The 17,290-nt window shown below is 55.4% G+C and overlaps 2 protein-coding genes across 7 annotated transcripts in view; both read left to right on the top strand.

Annotated features, from left to right (window-relative positions):
- Positions 1 to 4,357, top strand: part of LOC144944396 (uncharacterized) — a 30,012-nt gene extending 25,655 nt beyond the window's left edge. For all 5 annotated transcript variants that reach the window (XM_078872523.1, XM_078872525.1, XM_078872526.1 and 2 more), the window contains one exon: positions 474 to 4,357. In XM_078872523.1, the coding sequence (XP_078728649.1) occupies positions 474 to 2,047 (1,574 nt within the window). In that variant the 3' untranslated portion in view covers positions 2,048 to 4,357. The remainder of the gene's footprint in view (positions 1 to 473) is intronic.
- Positions 4,358 to 8,941: 4,584 nt separating this feature from the next.
- CENPP (centromere protein P) overlaps positions 8,942 to 17,290 on the top strand; it is a 75,459-nt gene continuing 67,110 nt past the window's right edge. The window contains exons 1-2 of one of the 2 annotated variants that reach the window (XM_078872522.1): positions 8,942 to 9,015; positions 15,613 to 15,789. In XM_078872522.1, the coding sequence (XP_078728648.1) occupies positions 15,644 to 15,789 (146 nt within the window). In that variant the 5' untranslated portion in view covers positions 8,942 to 9,015; positions 15,613 to 15,643. Of the gene's footprint in view, positions 9,044 to 15,612; positions 15,790 to 17,290 lie in introns of both variants that reach the window. The other variant, XM_078872521.1, reaches the window with a different exon arrangement.

The following is a 17,290-nucleotide window of genomic DNA, read 5'->3' as shown; positions in this document are numbered from 1 at the left end:
TAGGGAGACAAAGGCTGACCACCCACCCCCTCGTGTGCATGCCGGCCTTCATAGGTGCTCGTTAACAGCACATGTTCAAACACTGTTTAGGCTATTCGGGGAGGTCTTTGTTTTGTGTCCCTTGTGTGTACACGCGCACGGTTGAGTCTCACGAATGTGTGCATGTGTGCGTGTGTGCGTGTGTACGTCTGCGTGTGTACGTCTGCGTGTGTGTGTGCGTGTATGTGTGTGTGCGTGTGTGTGCGTGTATGTGTGTGTGTGTGCGTGTATGTATGTGTGTGTGCGTGTATGTATGTGTGTGTGCGTGTGTGCGTGCGTGTGTGTGTGCGTGTATGTGTGTGTGCGTGTGTGTGTGCGTGTATGTGCGTGCGTGTGTGTGCGTGCGTGTATGCGTGTGTGCGTGTGTGTGCGTGCATGTGCGTGCGTGTGTGTGCGTGTGTGCGTGTATGTGTGTGTGCGTGCGCCGTCCACAGGAGCCGACGAGGGCCAGATGACGCACGACGGGCAGCACTGGCACGCGCGCGCCGAGTGCTTCAGCTGCGCGCGCTGCCACGCGCCGCTACTGGGCGCCCCCTTCCTGCCGCGCCAGGGCGCCATCTTCTGCTCCAAGGCCTGCAGCCGGGCGGCCAACGCGGCCCCGGGGGCCCCGCCGGCGCCGGCGCCCGGCGACACCGAGTCGGACTCCTCGGCCGCCGCCGTGGTGCCACCCCTCCCGCTCCAGGGCCTGCGGGGCTCGGCCCGGCGGGGCAGGAGGGCGAGGGGCGGCACCGGCGCCCAGGCCGGCCGGTCCGCGCCTGCCTGCGTGTCGGATCTCGGCCCGGGGCCGCCGGGCGGCGCCCCGCGCCGTCGGGGCGCCTGCCTGGGCGCGCGCACCCCCTCCCCGGAGAGGCGCCGCCGGGCCGCGGGGCCGCCGAAAAGGCCGCCCCCCGCGGGCGGCGCGGCGCACGCGGACTGGATCCGGCCCTCGCTGGAGCTCTCCGACAGCGACACGTCGGGCCCGTCGCAGCCCGGGATGTTCGCCGCGCCCCCCGGTGGCGCCGCCAGCGTCGGCGCCACCGGCGTCGGCGGGCAGATCACGGTGACGAGCTCGCCGGTGCCCGCCACGGCCGGCGGGACCGCCACGGCCGGCGGGACCGCTTCGCCCGGTCGTGACGACGACGGCCGCGGTGAGGGCCTGGCGGAGTCCGCTTGGAGCGAGGAAATGGAGGCGCCGGCGGAAACGGGCGAGGACGGGCGGGACCGCGGTCGGCGGCGCAGTCGGGAGGTGAAGTTGGCGGGCGACGAACCGGAGAGGGAGGAGCGGCGGGGGAGCGGCGCCGCCCCCCGTCGCGCGCACAGCTGCGACTCCCGCCAGCACCGGTGGAACGGGCGAGTGGAGCCACGTGGAGCCGAGCCTCTTGTCCGGCCTCCCCGGCAGGGCCCGGCCAATGCCGAACCGCTGCGGCGCTCGTGCTCCCTGCCGCGCGGAGTCGTGCCGGCACCGGCTCCGGCGCCGAGCGTGGATCGTGGCGGAGCCGAGCCCGCCCGGGGGTCGGAGCCTCCGTCGGGCGGAGCCGCACGAGCCGACGACGCCGCGGATGGCGGCGGCGCCGCCAGTCGCGCCGGCGCAGCGGACGGCGACGGCGGTTGTTGTCACTCCGGCGGCATCAGCGGCGACAACAGCGATGACCGCCACCGCCGCCGTCACGGCCGACACCATCGCTACAACCGCCAGCGCAGACACCGTCACGACCACCGCCGGCGCCTCGGCTGCGAGCGAGGAGAGACGGACTGTGACCACGCCTCCTCTGACACGGACTCATCCACCTCCACCACCTCCTCCTCGTCCGACGAGGAGGGCTACTTCCTCGGGGAGCCGATCCCCGGAACGCGCGTCCCGCGCTTGCGCTACGTCACGCACGACGAGGTGGTGGGCGGCGCGGCGCAGGCCGCCGCCGCCGCCCCTGCGCCGTCGTCGTCACCGCTCGCCGCTCCGACTCCTAGCCGCAGGGGCAAGAACCGCCGACGCGGAGATGGAACGAGCAGCAAGGGCTGCGTGATGGCCTGAGCGGATATTCCCTGATGTATGTCCCACGTTCCAAAACCCAGCTCCCACATTCCCAATCCCAGCTCCCACATTCCCAAAACCAGCTCCCACATTCCCAATCCCTGCTGTCACATTCCCAATCCCAGCTCCATGTCGCTCAATCCTGACTTAGCTGCGGCCGGGTGTCTTTTTCCTTCACTGCGGACGTTTTCCTTATGCAAGACTAGAACGTGGCTTTAGCGACGTAGTTTTATACATATATCCATATATATATTTACAATGCAAAAGCATTTGTTGTTGTGGACAAAAAAAGTATTTATTTTTGACACGATGCCTGAAATTGAACTACCGCATTTCTCTCGTTGGCCTTTTTTTTGTATGCGTCGCGTTTATATAGTGTAGCCTTTGTGTTGTTTTTTTATACACTCGTAGATCGTGCGGTTTTTTGTTATTAACCGCAGGTCACTCTTTTTAGTCGCGTAGGGAAATATATAGTTTTGGCAGCAAGCGGCGGGCGTAGCGGCTCCACGTGTCGAACCTCGTGCTCACGCACACACTCACGCACACACTCACGCTCATGCTCACGCACGCACTCACACGCTCATGCACGCACTCACGCTCTTTCACGCGCACACGCTCACGCACACGCTCACGCACGCACTCACGCACACGCTCATGCACGCACTCGCGCACACGCTCATGCTCACGCACGCACTCACGCTCATGCTCACGCACTCACGCTCGCGCTCGCGCACACGCTCACGCACACGCTCACGCACACGCTCATGCTCACGCACTCACGCACGCGCACACGCTCACGCACGCACTCACGCACACGCTCATGCACGCACTCACGCACGCGCTCGAGCGCGGTGTGCCCCCCTGGCGCGTGTCGAGGCGTGCGTGCGTTTGGCGTGGTGGCAACGGCTACATCGCGCGCACGCCGGGCGCGCGACTGCACCGTGGACGACGTCGTGCTTGGGCGGGCAGGTGCGCTGCATGTGTCCGTCGAGTGTCCAGGGGTACAGGAGGATTTGTGAAAAGGTCTGATGTGCGAACGTCTGCGGGAAGTGCTGGCCTCGTCACGCACGCACGCTGCGCTGGGCGTGGGCGGCTCGATTGCCCGAGTCCGGACGTGCGATGGACGGATATGCGACGTTGTGCCGTGTTTGCGTTTCGCGCCGAATTGCTGTTACGTGCAAATCTCAGATTAAACGCCGCTCTCACAGCCGCGCTCGGCGCAAGCGAGTGCGGAGGCGCCGGTCTGCCGAGACGAGAGGGACGAGCGATAGCTTCGCGAATCGGATTCCTGGCCGTGCCCCGTCTACCTTAAATCAGTAGCCGCACCAGCGCCTCGTAACCCGCGCAGGCCTTGGTAAGCGCTCGCTAACAGCACTGGTGCCAGCAGTCTATGAAGGCCACGCGGGGCAGTGGTGCCGATTCAACTCCCGAGTCGCTGATCGCGCGGCGCGTTGAGCGATTGTCGGGCGAGTGCAGCACGCGGCGAGACTGTTCGTCTTTAAACGGGAGCCGGGTGGTGGCCATGGAAACGCGTACCGAGCGGTGGGTTGTGACCCCAGGGGCTTCACTTCTCTCGGTATTCGCCAGAACACCCGCGGGGGCTGGCATGGGGTCAGGATAATAATCGGCGAAGGTCACTCGTTGGGCGCTACACCGATCTACAATACTCCGATCGGATTGTACCCTTGGCATATTTTTTCTCTAATCCTATGGCCAGGCTTTATGGGACTGCAGAGCATGCGATGAGGACAAAACCAAACCGAGGCGAGGCGGTCAGTCGTGGACGTGGCGTGCCAATGTAAACACGCAGAACTGCGACGCGCGTGATGAGGAGCGGAGTACGGGGTGGTGGGGGCACAACCTGGGGTGTCCACTACCACGTGGGGTGTCCACTACCACGTGGGGTGTCCACTACCACGTGGGGTGTCCACTGCCACGTGGGGTGTCCACTGCCACGTGGGGTGTCCACTGCCACGTGGGGTGTCCACTGCCACGTGGGGTGTCCACTGCCACGTGGGGTGTCCACTGCCACGTGGGGTGTCCACTGCCACGTGGGGTGTCCACTGCCACGTGGGGTGTCCACTACCACGTGGGGTGTCCACTACCACGTGGGGTGTCCACTACCACGTGAGGACAGGCCCTGGGTGTCCACTACCACGTGGGGACAGGCCCTGGGTGTCCACTGTCACGTGGGGTGTCCACTGCCACGTGGGGTGTCCACTGCCACGTGGGGTGTCCACTGTCACGTGCTGCCTGCACGTACGACGCGCGCTGTCCGGCTTTGTGAATAAATGGAGACTGTGTAGCGGAGTCACTGTGTGTCGCGTCACTTGCAGACAAAGATCCCCCGTGTAGCCCTAACAGACTGTTGGGGCAAGTGCTGTTAGCGAGTAGCACCTATGAAGGCCGGCACTGCACACGAGGGAGTGGGTGGCCAACGCCACGCCCGGCCGCCTTTGTCTCCATCGTGGCGATATTTACACATCGCACCAGCTACTCATTTGAGGCCGAGTCGACCTAGGGGAGGCCCAGGACCGGCTCAGATAATCGTCACTGGTGTTGTTGGGAATCGAATCCGGGTTCGCGAGGTTAGTCGCGCAGTCGAGCTCCGCTAAGCCACGACAAAGACGAAGGACGCGCATGAAACCATCGACAGCATCGCCATGAGCCGTGATCAATCCACCGCTGGATGAAGGCCTCCCCAAGCCATCGCTACGATGTCACGATCCACGTGGCACCCGCATGGATGCTCTCTCGAGCTTGCTGCCATCTCTGTAGGCAATTCCCTCCTGTGGATGCTGCTCCGGCGTTAAACTATTAAACTAAACAATTTTTTACATTTTTTTTCCCAGGTAAGGCCCCAACTCGGCTATGTAGCTGTTGTTTTTTAGAAGCGACCTGGCGACCACAAATGAAAGCTCAATGAAGTGGCTTATCATCACCACGTGGAGCATGTAGAGCAGCCAAATACTATAAACGCGTGACGTTGATTATCAATGTAGAGGGGGAAACCGGAGGACCCGGAGACAAATCCACAACCACAGGAGAGAGAGAGAGAGACACGCAAACTCCAAATATACAGCAGCAGGCGCCAGGGTCGGGGTCGAACCCACGGCCTCCTGTAGACCAGCAGGCGAGGTAGTTGACATCTCCTCGCCACCGCGACATCAGTCTCGGCCATCATACCCTGACCGCCGGCACAGCGTAGCCCCCGACTCCTCTACGTCACCACTGTGAGCCAGCTTCACTCTCACTGCGGATCATCAGTCTTCGTGATAGCGCTGCCATTGGGCGTGACACCTTTGATCGTTATTAACAGCACCGAGACGGCGGTGGAAATTCCACATTCCGATGGCGGGCACAGGTCTATTATGATTTTGGCAAAGTTACAAAGTCCCTGGCAGAGGGGTTTGTTATCAGTGATGGAAGGCAGAGGGAACCAGGTGGAGCCAGAGGGAACCAGGTGGAGCCAGGTGAAGGCAGTGATATCCAGACTGGTGTGGGTGGAGCCAGGTGAAGGTAGTGATATCCAGGCTGCTGTGGGTGGAGCCAGGTGAAGGTAGTGATATCCAGGCTGCTGTAGGTGGAGCCAGGTGGAGGCAGTGATATCCAGGCTGATGTGGGTGGAGCCAGGTGAAGGTAGTGATATCCAGGCTGATGTGGGTGGAGCCAGGTGAAGGCAGTGATATCCAGGCTGATGTGGGTGGAGCCAGGTGAAGGTAGTGATATCCAGGCTGCTGTGGGTGGAGCCAGGTGGAGCCAGGTGAAGGCCGTGATATCCAGGCTGATGTGGGTGGAGCCAGGTGAAGGCAGTGATATCCAGGCTGGTGTGGGTGGAGCCAGGTGAAGGCCGTGATATCCAGGCTGATGTGGGTGGAGCCAGGTGAAGGCAGTGATATCCAGACTAATGTGGGCGGAGCCAGGCGAAGGCAGTGATATCCAGGCTGATGTGGGTGGAGCCAGGTGAAGGCAGTGATATCCAGGCTGATGTGGGTGGAGCCAGGTGAAGGCAGTGATATCCAGGCTGATGTGGGTGGAGCCAGGTGAAGGCAGTGATATCCAGACTGATGTGGGTGGAGCCAGGTGAAGGCAGTGATATCCAGACTGATGTGGGTGGAGCCAGGTGGAGCCAGGTGAAGGCAGTGATATCCAGGCTGATGTGGGTGGAGCCAGGTGGAGCCAGGTGAAGGCAGTGATATCCAGGCTGATGTGGGTGGAGCCAGGTGAAGGCAGTGATATCCAGACTGATGTGGGTGGAGCCAGGTGAAGGCAGTGATATCCAGGCTGGTGTGGGTGGAGCCAGGTGGAGCCAGGTGAAGGCAGTGATATCCAGACTGATGTGGGTGGAGCCAGGCGAAGGCAGTGATATCCAGGCTGATGTGGGTGGAGCCAGGCGAAGGCAGTGATATCCAGACTGATGTGGGTGGAGCCAGGCGAAGGCAGTGATATCCAGACTGATGTGGGTGGAGCCAGGCGAAGGCAGTGATATCCAGGCTGATGTGGGTGGAGCCAGGCGAAGGCAGTGATATCCAGGCTGATGTGGGTGGAGCCAGGTGAAGGCAGTGATATCCAGACTAATGTGGGTGGAGCCAGGTGAAGGCAGTGATATCCAGGCTGATGTGGGTGGAGCCAGGTGAAGGCAGTGATATCCAGGCTGATGTGGGTGGAGCCAGGTGAAGGCAGTGATATCCAGACTGATGTGGGTGGAGCCAGGTGAAGGCAGTGATATCCAGGCTGATGTGGGTGGAACCAGGTGGAGCCAGGTGAAGGCAGTGATATCCAGACTGATGTGGGTGGAGCCAGGTGAAGGCAGTGATATCCAGACTGATGTGGGTGGAGCCAGGTGGAGCCAGGTGAAGGCAGTGATATCCAGGCTGGTGTGGGTGGAGCCAGGTGGAGCCAGGTGAAGGCAGTGATATCCAGACTGATGTGGGTGGAGCCAGGCGAAGGCAGTGATATCCAGGCTGATGTGGGTGGAGCAAGAGGATTCCAGGTGGAGCCCCGTGAGCGCTCATGGAGGTGGTGTCTGGCAGGGGGAGCCACTGAGAGGAGCCGGGCGAGGTGGGTGGAGGAGGGAGCGGTAGGGGGGCATCCATTCAGTGCGTACGCATGGAGGGGGGAGCGGGGGGGGGGGTGAACCCAAATGCGTGACACTTGCGTATGGGGGGTCTACTGACAATGTACGCACAGGAAACGGGGGGCGAGGAGTGAAGCCTCGATACTAATTTGTCGACATTGGCCTTCAACTGAGTTAGATAGTCCGGCGGTGGACTCTGTGGTGTTTACTTAAACACGTTAATAGTATTCATCCTTGTTCGTTTCTGCGTGGATTAAATATCGGCCGTTCTATAGGATTCGGGGGGGGGGGGGGGGGTGCGTCAGGCGTACGCACGCGGGGGGTGGGGGTGTAACACTGCGCGTGCGTAGAGGGAGGGGGGAGGGGTCAAGTTTTGACAGACTTCGCGTACCGACTACATGGATGGCGGCTGCCGCAGCTGCGCTGTCATCCCAGTTCGATCCCCGCTCACGGCCAACATCTTTGGAAGAATATATCAACTGGTTCTAGGCCTCCCCTAAGTCGACTCAGCCTCAAATGAGTACCTGGTGCTATGTGCGCAAGCATCGCCACTGGGGAGACAAAGGCGGCCGAGCGTGGTGGTGCTGGCCACCCCACCCCCTCACGTACCGCGCCTGCCTTCAGCAGGTGCTGATCGCTATCAGCACTTGCCCTGACAGTACCTCGAGGCTATACGGGGGATTCATATTCATAAGTTTTAAGGGGCCGTTCATAAATGACGTCACGCGATTTTGGACGATTTTTGACCCCCCCCCCCACGGCGTCACAAAGTCAGACCCCCCCCCCTCAAATATGACGTCACAAAGCTCTGTACCCCCCAACCATATTTACATTTTGAAAATTAAACATGCTGCAAATCGCTTTAAACTATAGTCATTGTAGTGCGTATTTAATGTGGCGCTGCACTCTGATGTTGTAGGAGTGTTGTTATAACAAGTAGTGTTGTTATAACAATTCCATATTTATTTAAAGTTGCGCATTTTGGTGTGACGTTACATTTCTCAAACCCCCTCCCCCTCGTCACACGTCGTCACAAATTTCTAACCCCCCCCCTAGGTGCGTGACGTCATTTAAGGACGGCCCCTAAGTCAAGATTTATACGGGGGATCTTTGTCTTTGTTTTGTGGGGGGGCCAAGGGTGGGGGGGGGGGTTGTGGGTGGGGGGGTGTTGTGGATGGGGGTAGTTGTGGGTGGGGGGGTGTCGTGGATGCGGGGTGGTTGTGGGTGGGGGGGGGGTGGTTGTGGGTGGGGGGGGGTGGTTGTGGGTGGGGGGGGGTGGTTGTGGGTGGGGGGGGGTGGTTGTGGGTGGGGGGGGGTGGTTGTGGGTGGGGGGGGGTGGTTGTGGGTGGGGGGGGGGTGGTTGTGGGTGGGGGGGGGTGGTTGTGGGTGGGGGGGGGGTGGTTGTGGGTGGGGGGGGGTGGTTGTGGGTGGGGGGGGGGTGGTTGTGGGTGGGGGGGGGTGGTTGTGGGTGGGGGGGGGGTGGTTGTGGGTGGGGGGGGGGTGGTTGTGGGTGGGGGGGGGTGGTTGTGGGTGGGGGGGGGTGGTTGTGGGTGGGGGGGGGTGGTTGTGGGTGGGGGGGGGTGGTTGTGGGTGGGGGGGGGTGTTGTGGGTGGGGGGGTGTTGTGGGTGGGGGGTGGTTGTGGGTGGGGGGTGGTTGTGGGTGGGGGGTGGTTGTGGGTGGGGGGGTGGTTGTGGGTGGGGGGTGGTTGTGGGTGGGGGGTGGTTGTGGGTGGGGGGTGGTTGTGGGTGGGGGGTGGTTGTGGGTGGGGGGTGTGGCACCACGGCCCCGCCCCCACTCCCCCTTTGAACCCGGCCGCGTCATCAAGGCGGAAAAAGCGCGGGGGAATTCGAGAGGCGGACGAGGCGAGCGGGGCTGAGGTAAAACGAGGAGGTGAGGAGCGCGGTGCAGTCGCAGTGAGGTGAGGGGACATTGACACACGAGGAGGTGAGGGGAGATCGTGACGAGTGAGGGAGACACGGCGGCGGCCTAGGGTGGGAGGCTGTTAGCGAGCGCCTATTGCAGGCCCGGGCCCACGGTTGCCTCTTGACGATGTTCGGCGGTCTTGTTGGTACCCAGATATAAACCCCGCGCGCCCGGCCGCCTTTGTCTCCCCGGGGCCGATGTTCGCGACTTCTTTTTGCCAACAACGCCAGCGAGTGCTCGTTGTTAAGGCCCAGTCTGCCTAGGCGAGAGGCTTCCGAGGGAGGATGCGTTTAGACGAAGCTCACCCCCCCACAGCCTGTAACAGGCTGTTGTGGGGGGCACAAGTAGTGCTGTTAGCAACCTGTGGGGGTGGCTCGCGCCACCACGCACAGCCGCCTTTGTCTTCCCGCGCCAGCTACTCTTGAAGGCGCCAAGTGTGCAAGCAAGAATAACTTTTACAGTACCTGACTACTCGCTTAAGGCCGAGTCGACCTAGGGGAAGAGACCCAGGCCTGCCAGGTTCATTCAGTCGTCGCTGTTGTTGGCCATGAGCGGGAATCGAACTCGGCTCGCCGGGTTCGTAGCGCCGTGCGCGCTAACCACAGCGCCACCGCTCCCCACATAGACAAAGCGAGACAAAGGTCCCCCGTGTAGCCTTCACAGACTGCTGGGGCAAGTGCTGTGTTAGCGAACAGCACCTGTGAAGGTCGGCACGGCACATGAGGGGGTCGATGGTCAGCACCACCACGCCCGGGCCGCCTTTGTTTCCCGAGTCGCGCTGTTTACACACCGCACAAGGTACTTGTTTAGGGCTGAGCCGACCTAGGGGAGGCCCGGGACCGGTTTGCAGTGAGCGGGGCTCGAACTCGTGTGGCTGGGTTCTGGACGGTTGTGCCTTTAGATTTGCATTGAACTGCCCATATAGGACTCACCACTGTGATCTCTACATTGGGTCAAACTAAATAAATAAGATCTGATGCTTGTGCATCAGATCTTATTTATTCACGATGTACTTACACAAAAATCCGCAGATTACCTGCCGGATCTCCTCTCTGTTTCAAAGAAGAAATTTGACCTAAGGTCTTCGCTCATTTATCAGCTTCACATTCCCTATTGCCGTACAAATACTGGAGGAAGGGCCTTTGCTATTGATGCCCCCAGGGTCTGGAATGCTGTCGCCAATAAACTGCAACTTGAATCGCTACCTATGAGATATTCACTCAAAACTGCTCTAGAGGAGTTGTACACCCCTAGCTGCCACTGCTATTCAGTGGCCTAAATTACAATGAAATGTTTCGCTCCGGATGATCGCTGCCAAGTATGATCTGTGTTTTGATTTAGTGTGCTGATCTTAAAGGTGCATTGAAAAATGTTGACACTCCGACTGATGCTCCTGCTGTTGTGTAGTGACTCATGCTGCCAGCTATGGCTGCAGGGTTTTGGTAGTACATGTTGTTTACGTCGTTTATTGTGAAAATTCGGTCACAGTTCCTATGATCACTGTTTCATTGCTTTTATGGCTTTATTTTGGTGTTTTTCGAAACGTTTTTTGGTTTGGCCATGTTTGTTTGTTGTAGTACAGAGTTAGACTGATGGCCTTAATATAAGTTGTCTTGTGGTTGTTGTTGTTTGACTTGCATCCCACTGGGATTTTTGCACCGCGTTGGTGTACGGTGTTTTTTCTGCAATATTTTGTGGTCTTTTTTTGGATTTTCTGTTTGCACATAGTCACTTTAAGATGTTTTCTTGTTCATGTTTTTGTTTGTTGCGGTTGCACCCTATTCAAGAGCCGAATGGCTCACAGGGCTATACCAAATAAATGAACTTGAACTTGCCTTTCATGTAACTATTCTACCCTTGCCTATGGTAGCAATATGTTCAGGGAGCTAAATGCTGTGGTCGAGGCCTGCTGGCCACGATGAGAGGGCTTTTTCTTCGAGAGAGAGTTTGTGTAGTTTTTAAACTAAACTTTTATTTTATCAGGTAAAACCCACTGAGCTGTATAGCTCTTTTTTTTTAAAAGCGACCTGACCACAAATAATAGCTCAACGAAGTGGATTATCATCATGTGGAAATGTATAGCAGCCAAAGACTCTAAACGCATTTTGTTGATTCTAAATGTGGAGGGGGAAAAAACCGGAGAACGCAGAGAAAAATTCACGCGACCACGGGGAGAGAGACACCGCAAACTCCAAATATACAGCAGCAGGCATCGTCAGGGTCGGGATCGAACCCACGACCTCCTGTACACCAGGCGAGGTAGTAACCAGGCGAGGTAGTTAACATCTCGCCACAGCGGCGCCCTGCCGTGTTCCTCCTATGCTATTCCTCCTTCGTTGAAGGAGCGCAGACCACCAGTGGGTTTACGACCTGAGCCACAGTTTGGGTTGCATGGCCACAGGCGCACTGCTGTGGGTATTGTCTTGAACTTTCCATTCCTGTAGGAGATGTGCACATCGGTGTGCTGCTGTTGATGTTCCGGCGCGGTTGATGGTTCCACCACCGGGTGTCTTGAAGGGATGTCGGAGGCAGGAGGTTGTGCGTTGTTGTGGGAGTCTTGTCGCGTAACCGACTGCGTTATCAGTGGGACAGGTTAAGTTTCACCGATTCGAGGCTTTCGTTGCGTGACCTGCACTTGAAGAATCTTTATTAAGTAATCTTCATTCGGATTGGATAAAAAGTGCACAAAAAACTATATTATATGCGCGTGAAATACAATTACAGAAGTTGTAAGGCACTGACGAAGTTATATATATATTTTTTTATCATGAACACTGATGAGATTTTGGAAACTATAGTAGGAACTTTGACTTAACTTTCGTGACTGCATGAATTCATATTCTATGGTTCTTTTGGTAAAGTTACTTTACCGAAAGAACCATAGAATATAGTAGGAATGATGTACAAACCACACCAACACTTCCCGGTCTGCATGAGAGGACGCTCCCGAATGTGAGATACACCCCCAACTTGAGGTTAGTTAAAACATATAAAACGTTTCCACAATATACGACGTCCCGAGAAAGCGGGAAACAAGGTTGTGAAATATAAAATTACAAAATATAGAGGTGGACACTTGAGACAAAAACGGTTGTTACAATCTGGTAAATATAGTTAAATACAGCAGTGGTAGAAATGGCTCTGTAGTGGCAAATTCACTTGTCAAACTCAAGCAACTTAGTAATTGCCTTTTAACTATACCAAGAACAACAGTAGGGATTGGTGAAAAACCTTTGCCGTTGCAGCACCAACGTTTTGGAACGACCTTTTTTCCTCCCTTAACATCGTAAATCTTCCTTCAAAAAATATCCTGAAGCAGAAGATTAGTGCTGGATACAGCCATATTTACAAATGTGATTTGTAACTGTCATCCTTAAGCCCCGTGTATCGACGGTTCAATTTTAACGTGCAATTTTATTGAGGGACCGTTTTTTTACTAATTAATTTTACCAGGTAAGGCCCACTGAGCTATACAGATCTTTTTCAGAAGTGACCTGGCTATTTACTACTATAATGAGCCAAGAATAATCTTGATTTGAGGCTTTCGTGACTGCAGGAATCCATACTCTGGTTCTTTCGGTAAAGTCACGTAGTTAGAAAAAATAATAAAAGAACACGACGTTTCGGTCGCAACACAAGCGTCTGTCATCGGGTGAGAAAGGTGACTCTACAACCCCCCCCTTTCCCCCCCGTGCCTATATAAAGCCACAACAGAAGATCATTATTTCTCACCTGAAGAGCTAAGAATGTCTGTGTGTCCCGCGCGTGACATCACTCCATGTCGGCCAGCCCCCCCTCTCATTAATAATCATAAAAAGGTGACGTCCTCCACGTGGACCCCCCCCCCCTATTAATAATCATGAGCAGGTGACGTCACTCCACATCAACGCTTTCTTTCCGACACCTGAGGACGGCTGCTTGCGTTGTGGCCGAAACGTCGTGAGAATTGTATTTTATTATGTTTAATTTTTATTATTTTATTATTTCCCTTCTACGTGACTTTACCGAAAGAACCAAGAAGATGAATCCCTGCAGTCACGAAAGCTTTAAATTGAAATATAATTTGAACTTATATACTTGGTACAGTTTACGTATTTATTTTAGTGATTTGCTTACTTTTGCTATACTTTGCACATTTCCGAACCGCCCCTACTGGACATCTGTAAAAAAGAGCTTAGTAGCGTATTGGATTTCTCCAAGATAAATAAAGATTCTGATCCTGAAGATTAAAAAAATCTGGTCACGCAGTACTGTAGCGGATCATAAGACGCTCCACGCGACTGATCCGGAGAATACGGTAACGAATGGTAATTTTACTCCTCGGCCAAATAACATCGTTATATCTGCTGGTCGGAATTCCTTTACCGCTAAATGTATTATTCTCACGCTCGCCGGTGCGCGTGGTGGAACGCAGCTGAGCCGGCGCCATAAATCAACCGCTCGCGGAGCCGTGGCGCGGAACAGAGAGGGCTATTAGCTCACGGCGAAAATTGCGCCGGTCTGACGGTGACGGCGGTTTCTGCGGCAGTGGCTGCTACTGCGGTGGTGGTGGCAGTGGTGGTGGCGGCGGTGGTGGTGGCGCGCAGGTAATGAATAAGAAGCACACCGCACACCGTGTGACAGTACGTTGGGCCGCACGCTCCAAAACTCTGGAAACTCAATTTCAAGTTTGGGCGGACGGATTTCAAACGGCACGCTCCGTCGCGCACCTGGGGACAAATTGGACGAGCCCGTGCCGTGCTGGTGGACACAGCTGGCATGCGCTGGATTGAGGTGGTCTGCGTGGGAGACCCAGACCGCTGGGGATGTCCTCTGGCTCACCGTGAAAACGCCAAGAGCGACGTAGTTTGTGGTCGCGACGTTTTCTCATTTTTAACATTCATCCCAAGTATCTGAAAATTCCCGTCGCGTCTTATTCTGGATAAATCCAAGACGCATTTTGTTTTTCGGATCATCCAAAATGTTTTAAGATTAATCCAAAATATCAGCATTTATTTTCAGATGTATCAAACATGTCCAAAGCATTGGACTATATTGTATAAATATAGTCCAATCACGAGACGTGATTGGACTATTTAGCTCGTTCGCAATTATAATTCCACAAATAATATTTCTAACAGTTAAAATGATCTAATGACGTGCACGGACAATGAACGTTATTCAAATGTAATACAGTGTACATTGAAGTATAAAATCAAATCCGAAATTGTCCTTAACAATCTGGAAACCCCAAAATGGGTAACGTTTAAATGCAAACCTCATGCCGGGTTTGAGGGAGCGTGGTGACCTGTCGATCCTTCAATCCGTATGGATTCTCTGTTTAAATTCGTATTATTCATTTAATAGCGAGCAATTACGCCGGCGTGTTTGATGAATTTGGGCAGCGGCAGGTGCTCACGTTTTGACGTGCAGTTACTCAATTTGCGCGCATGATCAAATCAGGAGAACGCTCAATACCGTTTGATCTCGGCATACAGGAGCGGGGGACGGAGCTTGGATGGTGCTCTAATGGGTGACCACCGTGCAAAAGAGCAGCGGGTGTTACTGGCTGCGGGGATGTTTGGTGGGCACGAGAAGGCACGGCAGAGAAACGCGTCGTACTGTGTTCGTGTTTCTTTCCGATTGTACCCGGCGTCGGGACGTGAAACGCGGAATCCACACTGCGAGCTCTGGCAGAACGGTGCATCAACCCCTTCGCGTTCGAGAGCGGCCCGTGGAAGTGGAAATCAGAGCTACTTCCAAGTGACCACTTGCCCATACAGTAGAGGGCAGCACTTTCCTAACCACTCTGCTGCCTCTAAATACTTACTCTTCGTCATCCGCATGACAGTCATACTAAATACTTTTCATATCTCGAGATGGAATTTTCACAAATTAAGTTGGGAAACAACTTTAGTCATCGATTACCATCAGTTAACAGCACAGTTATTAATTAATGGAGCACCACAGTGGCGAGATGTTAACTACCCTGCTTGGTATGCAGGAGTTCGTGGGTTCGATCTTGGCAATGGTATCTGAATATTTGGAGTTTGCATGTCTCTCTCCTTGGTCGCGTGGATTTTTCTCCCGTTCCTCCGGTTTTCCCCTCTATTTAGAATCAACATGCGTTTAGAGTATTTGGCTGCTATCCATTTCCACATGATAAGCCACTTTGTTGAGCTACTATTTGTGGCCAGGTTGCTTCTGAAAAATCGCTGCGCAGCTCAGTGGGCCTCGCCTAGTAAAATAAAAATGGTTGCAATAGTTTAATAGCCTATTACAAAATCAAGCACTACCCAGGGTTAAAATCCTGCTTTGCTTCCGATATGATCTAGCAAGATGGGGCACAGCATTCTGGGTGAATTGGTCATAGGCCATAATCAATCCACTGCTGGATGAATGCCGAGCTGTCGCCAACCCCTCTCCTTCCCGTTTGTCGGAATATACAGCAATTGGGTAAAAGCCAATTCTTAAAATTAAATGAAGTGCCTATTTTTTGTACTTCAGCTTCATTAGTGGATGCAAGTGGGGCCGTGATGCTGAGGACTCACCGCTGGTGGTCCTTCCACTTCCCCCCCCCCGCAGCACTGCTACCGACAGGGCCCCCCCCCCCGCCATGGAGGAGCGAGCGAGGGCAGCGTGGGAGTGGGAAGCGGCGGCGCTGAGGAGCGAGATCGCGAGGCTGGAACGCGAGGGCCGAGAGGACGACGCGGGGCAGGGGGACGCCGACTCTGATCAGCGAGCCGCCCTCACGCGTGCCATGTGAGGCCAACTCGCGCGCGCACACACATGCGCTCACATGCACACACACATGCGCTCACATGCACACACACACGCGCTCACATGCACACACACACCCGCGTACACAGAGACAAAGATCCCCCGCATAGCCTCAACAGAATGATGGGACAAGCGTTGTTAGGGAGTAGCGCCTATGAAGTCCGGCACGGCAGACGAGGGGTGGGTGGCCAACACCTGCCCTTGTCTCTCTCGTAGCGATGTTTTCACATCGCACGAGGTACTTATTTGATGCAGAGTATACCTGGGGGAGGCCCAGGACCGGTTCAGATATTTGTCACTGGTAGTTGGCCGTGAGAGGGAATCCAACTCGGGTTGCCGGGTTCGTGGTGCAGCGCGTGCACACACTTGCACATACGCAGGCTGTTGGGGTGGTAAGTGCTGTGAGCCATCACCTACGAATGCCAACGCAGCACACATGGGGAGGGTAGGGTGTGGTGAGAACCATGCCCGGCCACCTTTGTCTTCGCAGAGATTACGTATATTGACTCTAAACCAGTACTCATTTATAACCCTGATGCCTGTTGTATATTTGGAGTGTGCGCGTCTCTCTCCCCGTGGTCATGTTGATTTTTCTCCCGGGTCTTCCGGTTTTTCCCTCCACATTTAGAATCAACGTGCATTTAGAGCTTTTTGCTGCTATAAATGTCCACGCGATAAGCCGCTTAGTTGAGTTATCATTTGTGGCCAGGCCGCTTCTGAAAAAGAGCTCTTTAGCTCATTGGGCCTTGTTACCTGGAAAAATAAAAAAAAATTGTTTGTCTCAGTTTGTTGAGGCTCTACAGGGTATGTTTGTCTTTTGTCTTTCACCTGACTCCATAACCACGCCCTTAATTACTCTAGAGCATTTTGCAAGCCACTCGTGGCATGGCGAGCGATGTACGAAAATGACGACGCACGTCATGAGGCGCGCGCAGATGGGCGCATGGCGTGTCACATCGCCTTGGCCCGAAAAGGCTTTTATCCATTTTGCTTTATTGGGGTTTTTTACTGCCATGTTTTTGGCTGCTCGTACATATATATAGCCGGTTTCCTCTCTCGAGTAAGTCGCCTAGTAGCAAAAAAAATCTAAATACTGAAATTACATTCATGTTGGATATGTTACGGGAGTCATCGTGGCCACGTGTTACGGAGATTCGGATGGAACGGTTGCATCAGAACGCATTCCAAACAGGACCTCGCTGATGAGGTTGGTTATACTGGTAGGAACCTCCTGGTTACACTAGCCCACAGCGGATTATTGTGTCTGTCCGTCGTGCAGGGAGGGGCTGGGTGGGGAGGGTGTGGCTGGGTGAGGGGTGGGACTGGGTGGGGAGGGGCTGGTCACCCCGTGGTGCCCTTATAAAACTCAACGTTTAACCTACTCACGCCGGCTTGTGCCCGCCCTCAGTTGGGCATATTTGCGGAATACACAACCAGAAATGTGTTATTATCCCCGTCCACCGTCATGCCCTCACCATTTTAA

This window comes from Lampetra fluviatilis, chromosome 34 (genome assembly GCF_964198595.1).
Source record: "Lampetra fluviatilis chromosome 34, kcLamFluv1.1, whole genome shotgun sequence".
Lineage (NCBI taxonomy): Eukaryota > Metazoa > Chordata > Hyperoartia > Petromyzontiformes > Petromyzontidae > Lampetra > Lampetra fluviatilis.
Note: the sequence above shows the minus strand (reverse complement) of the source record. Positions and strands in the feature narration are given on the sequence as shown.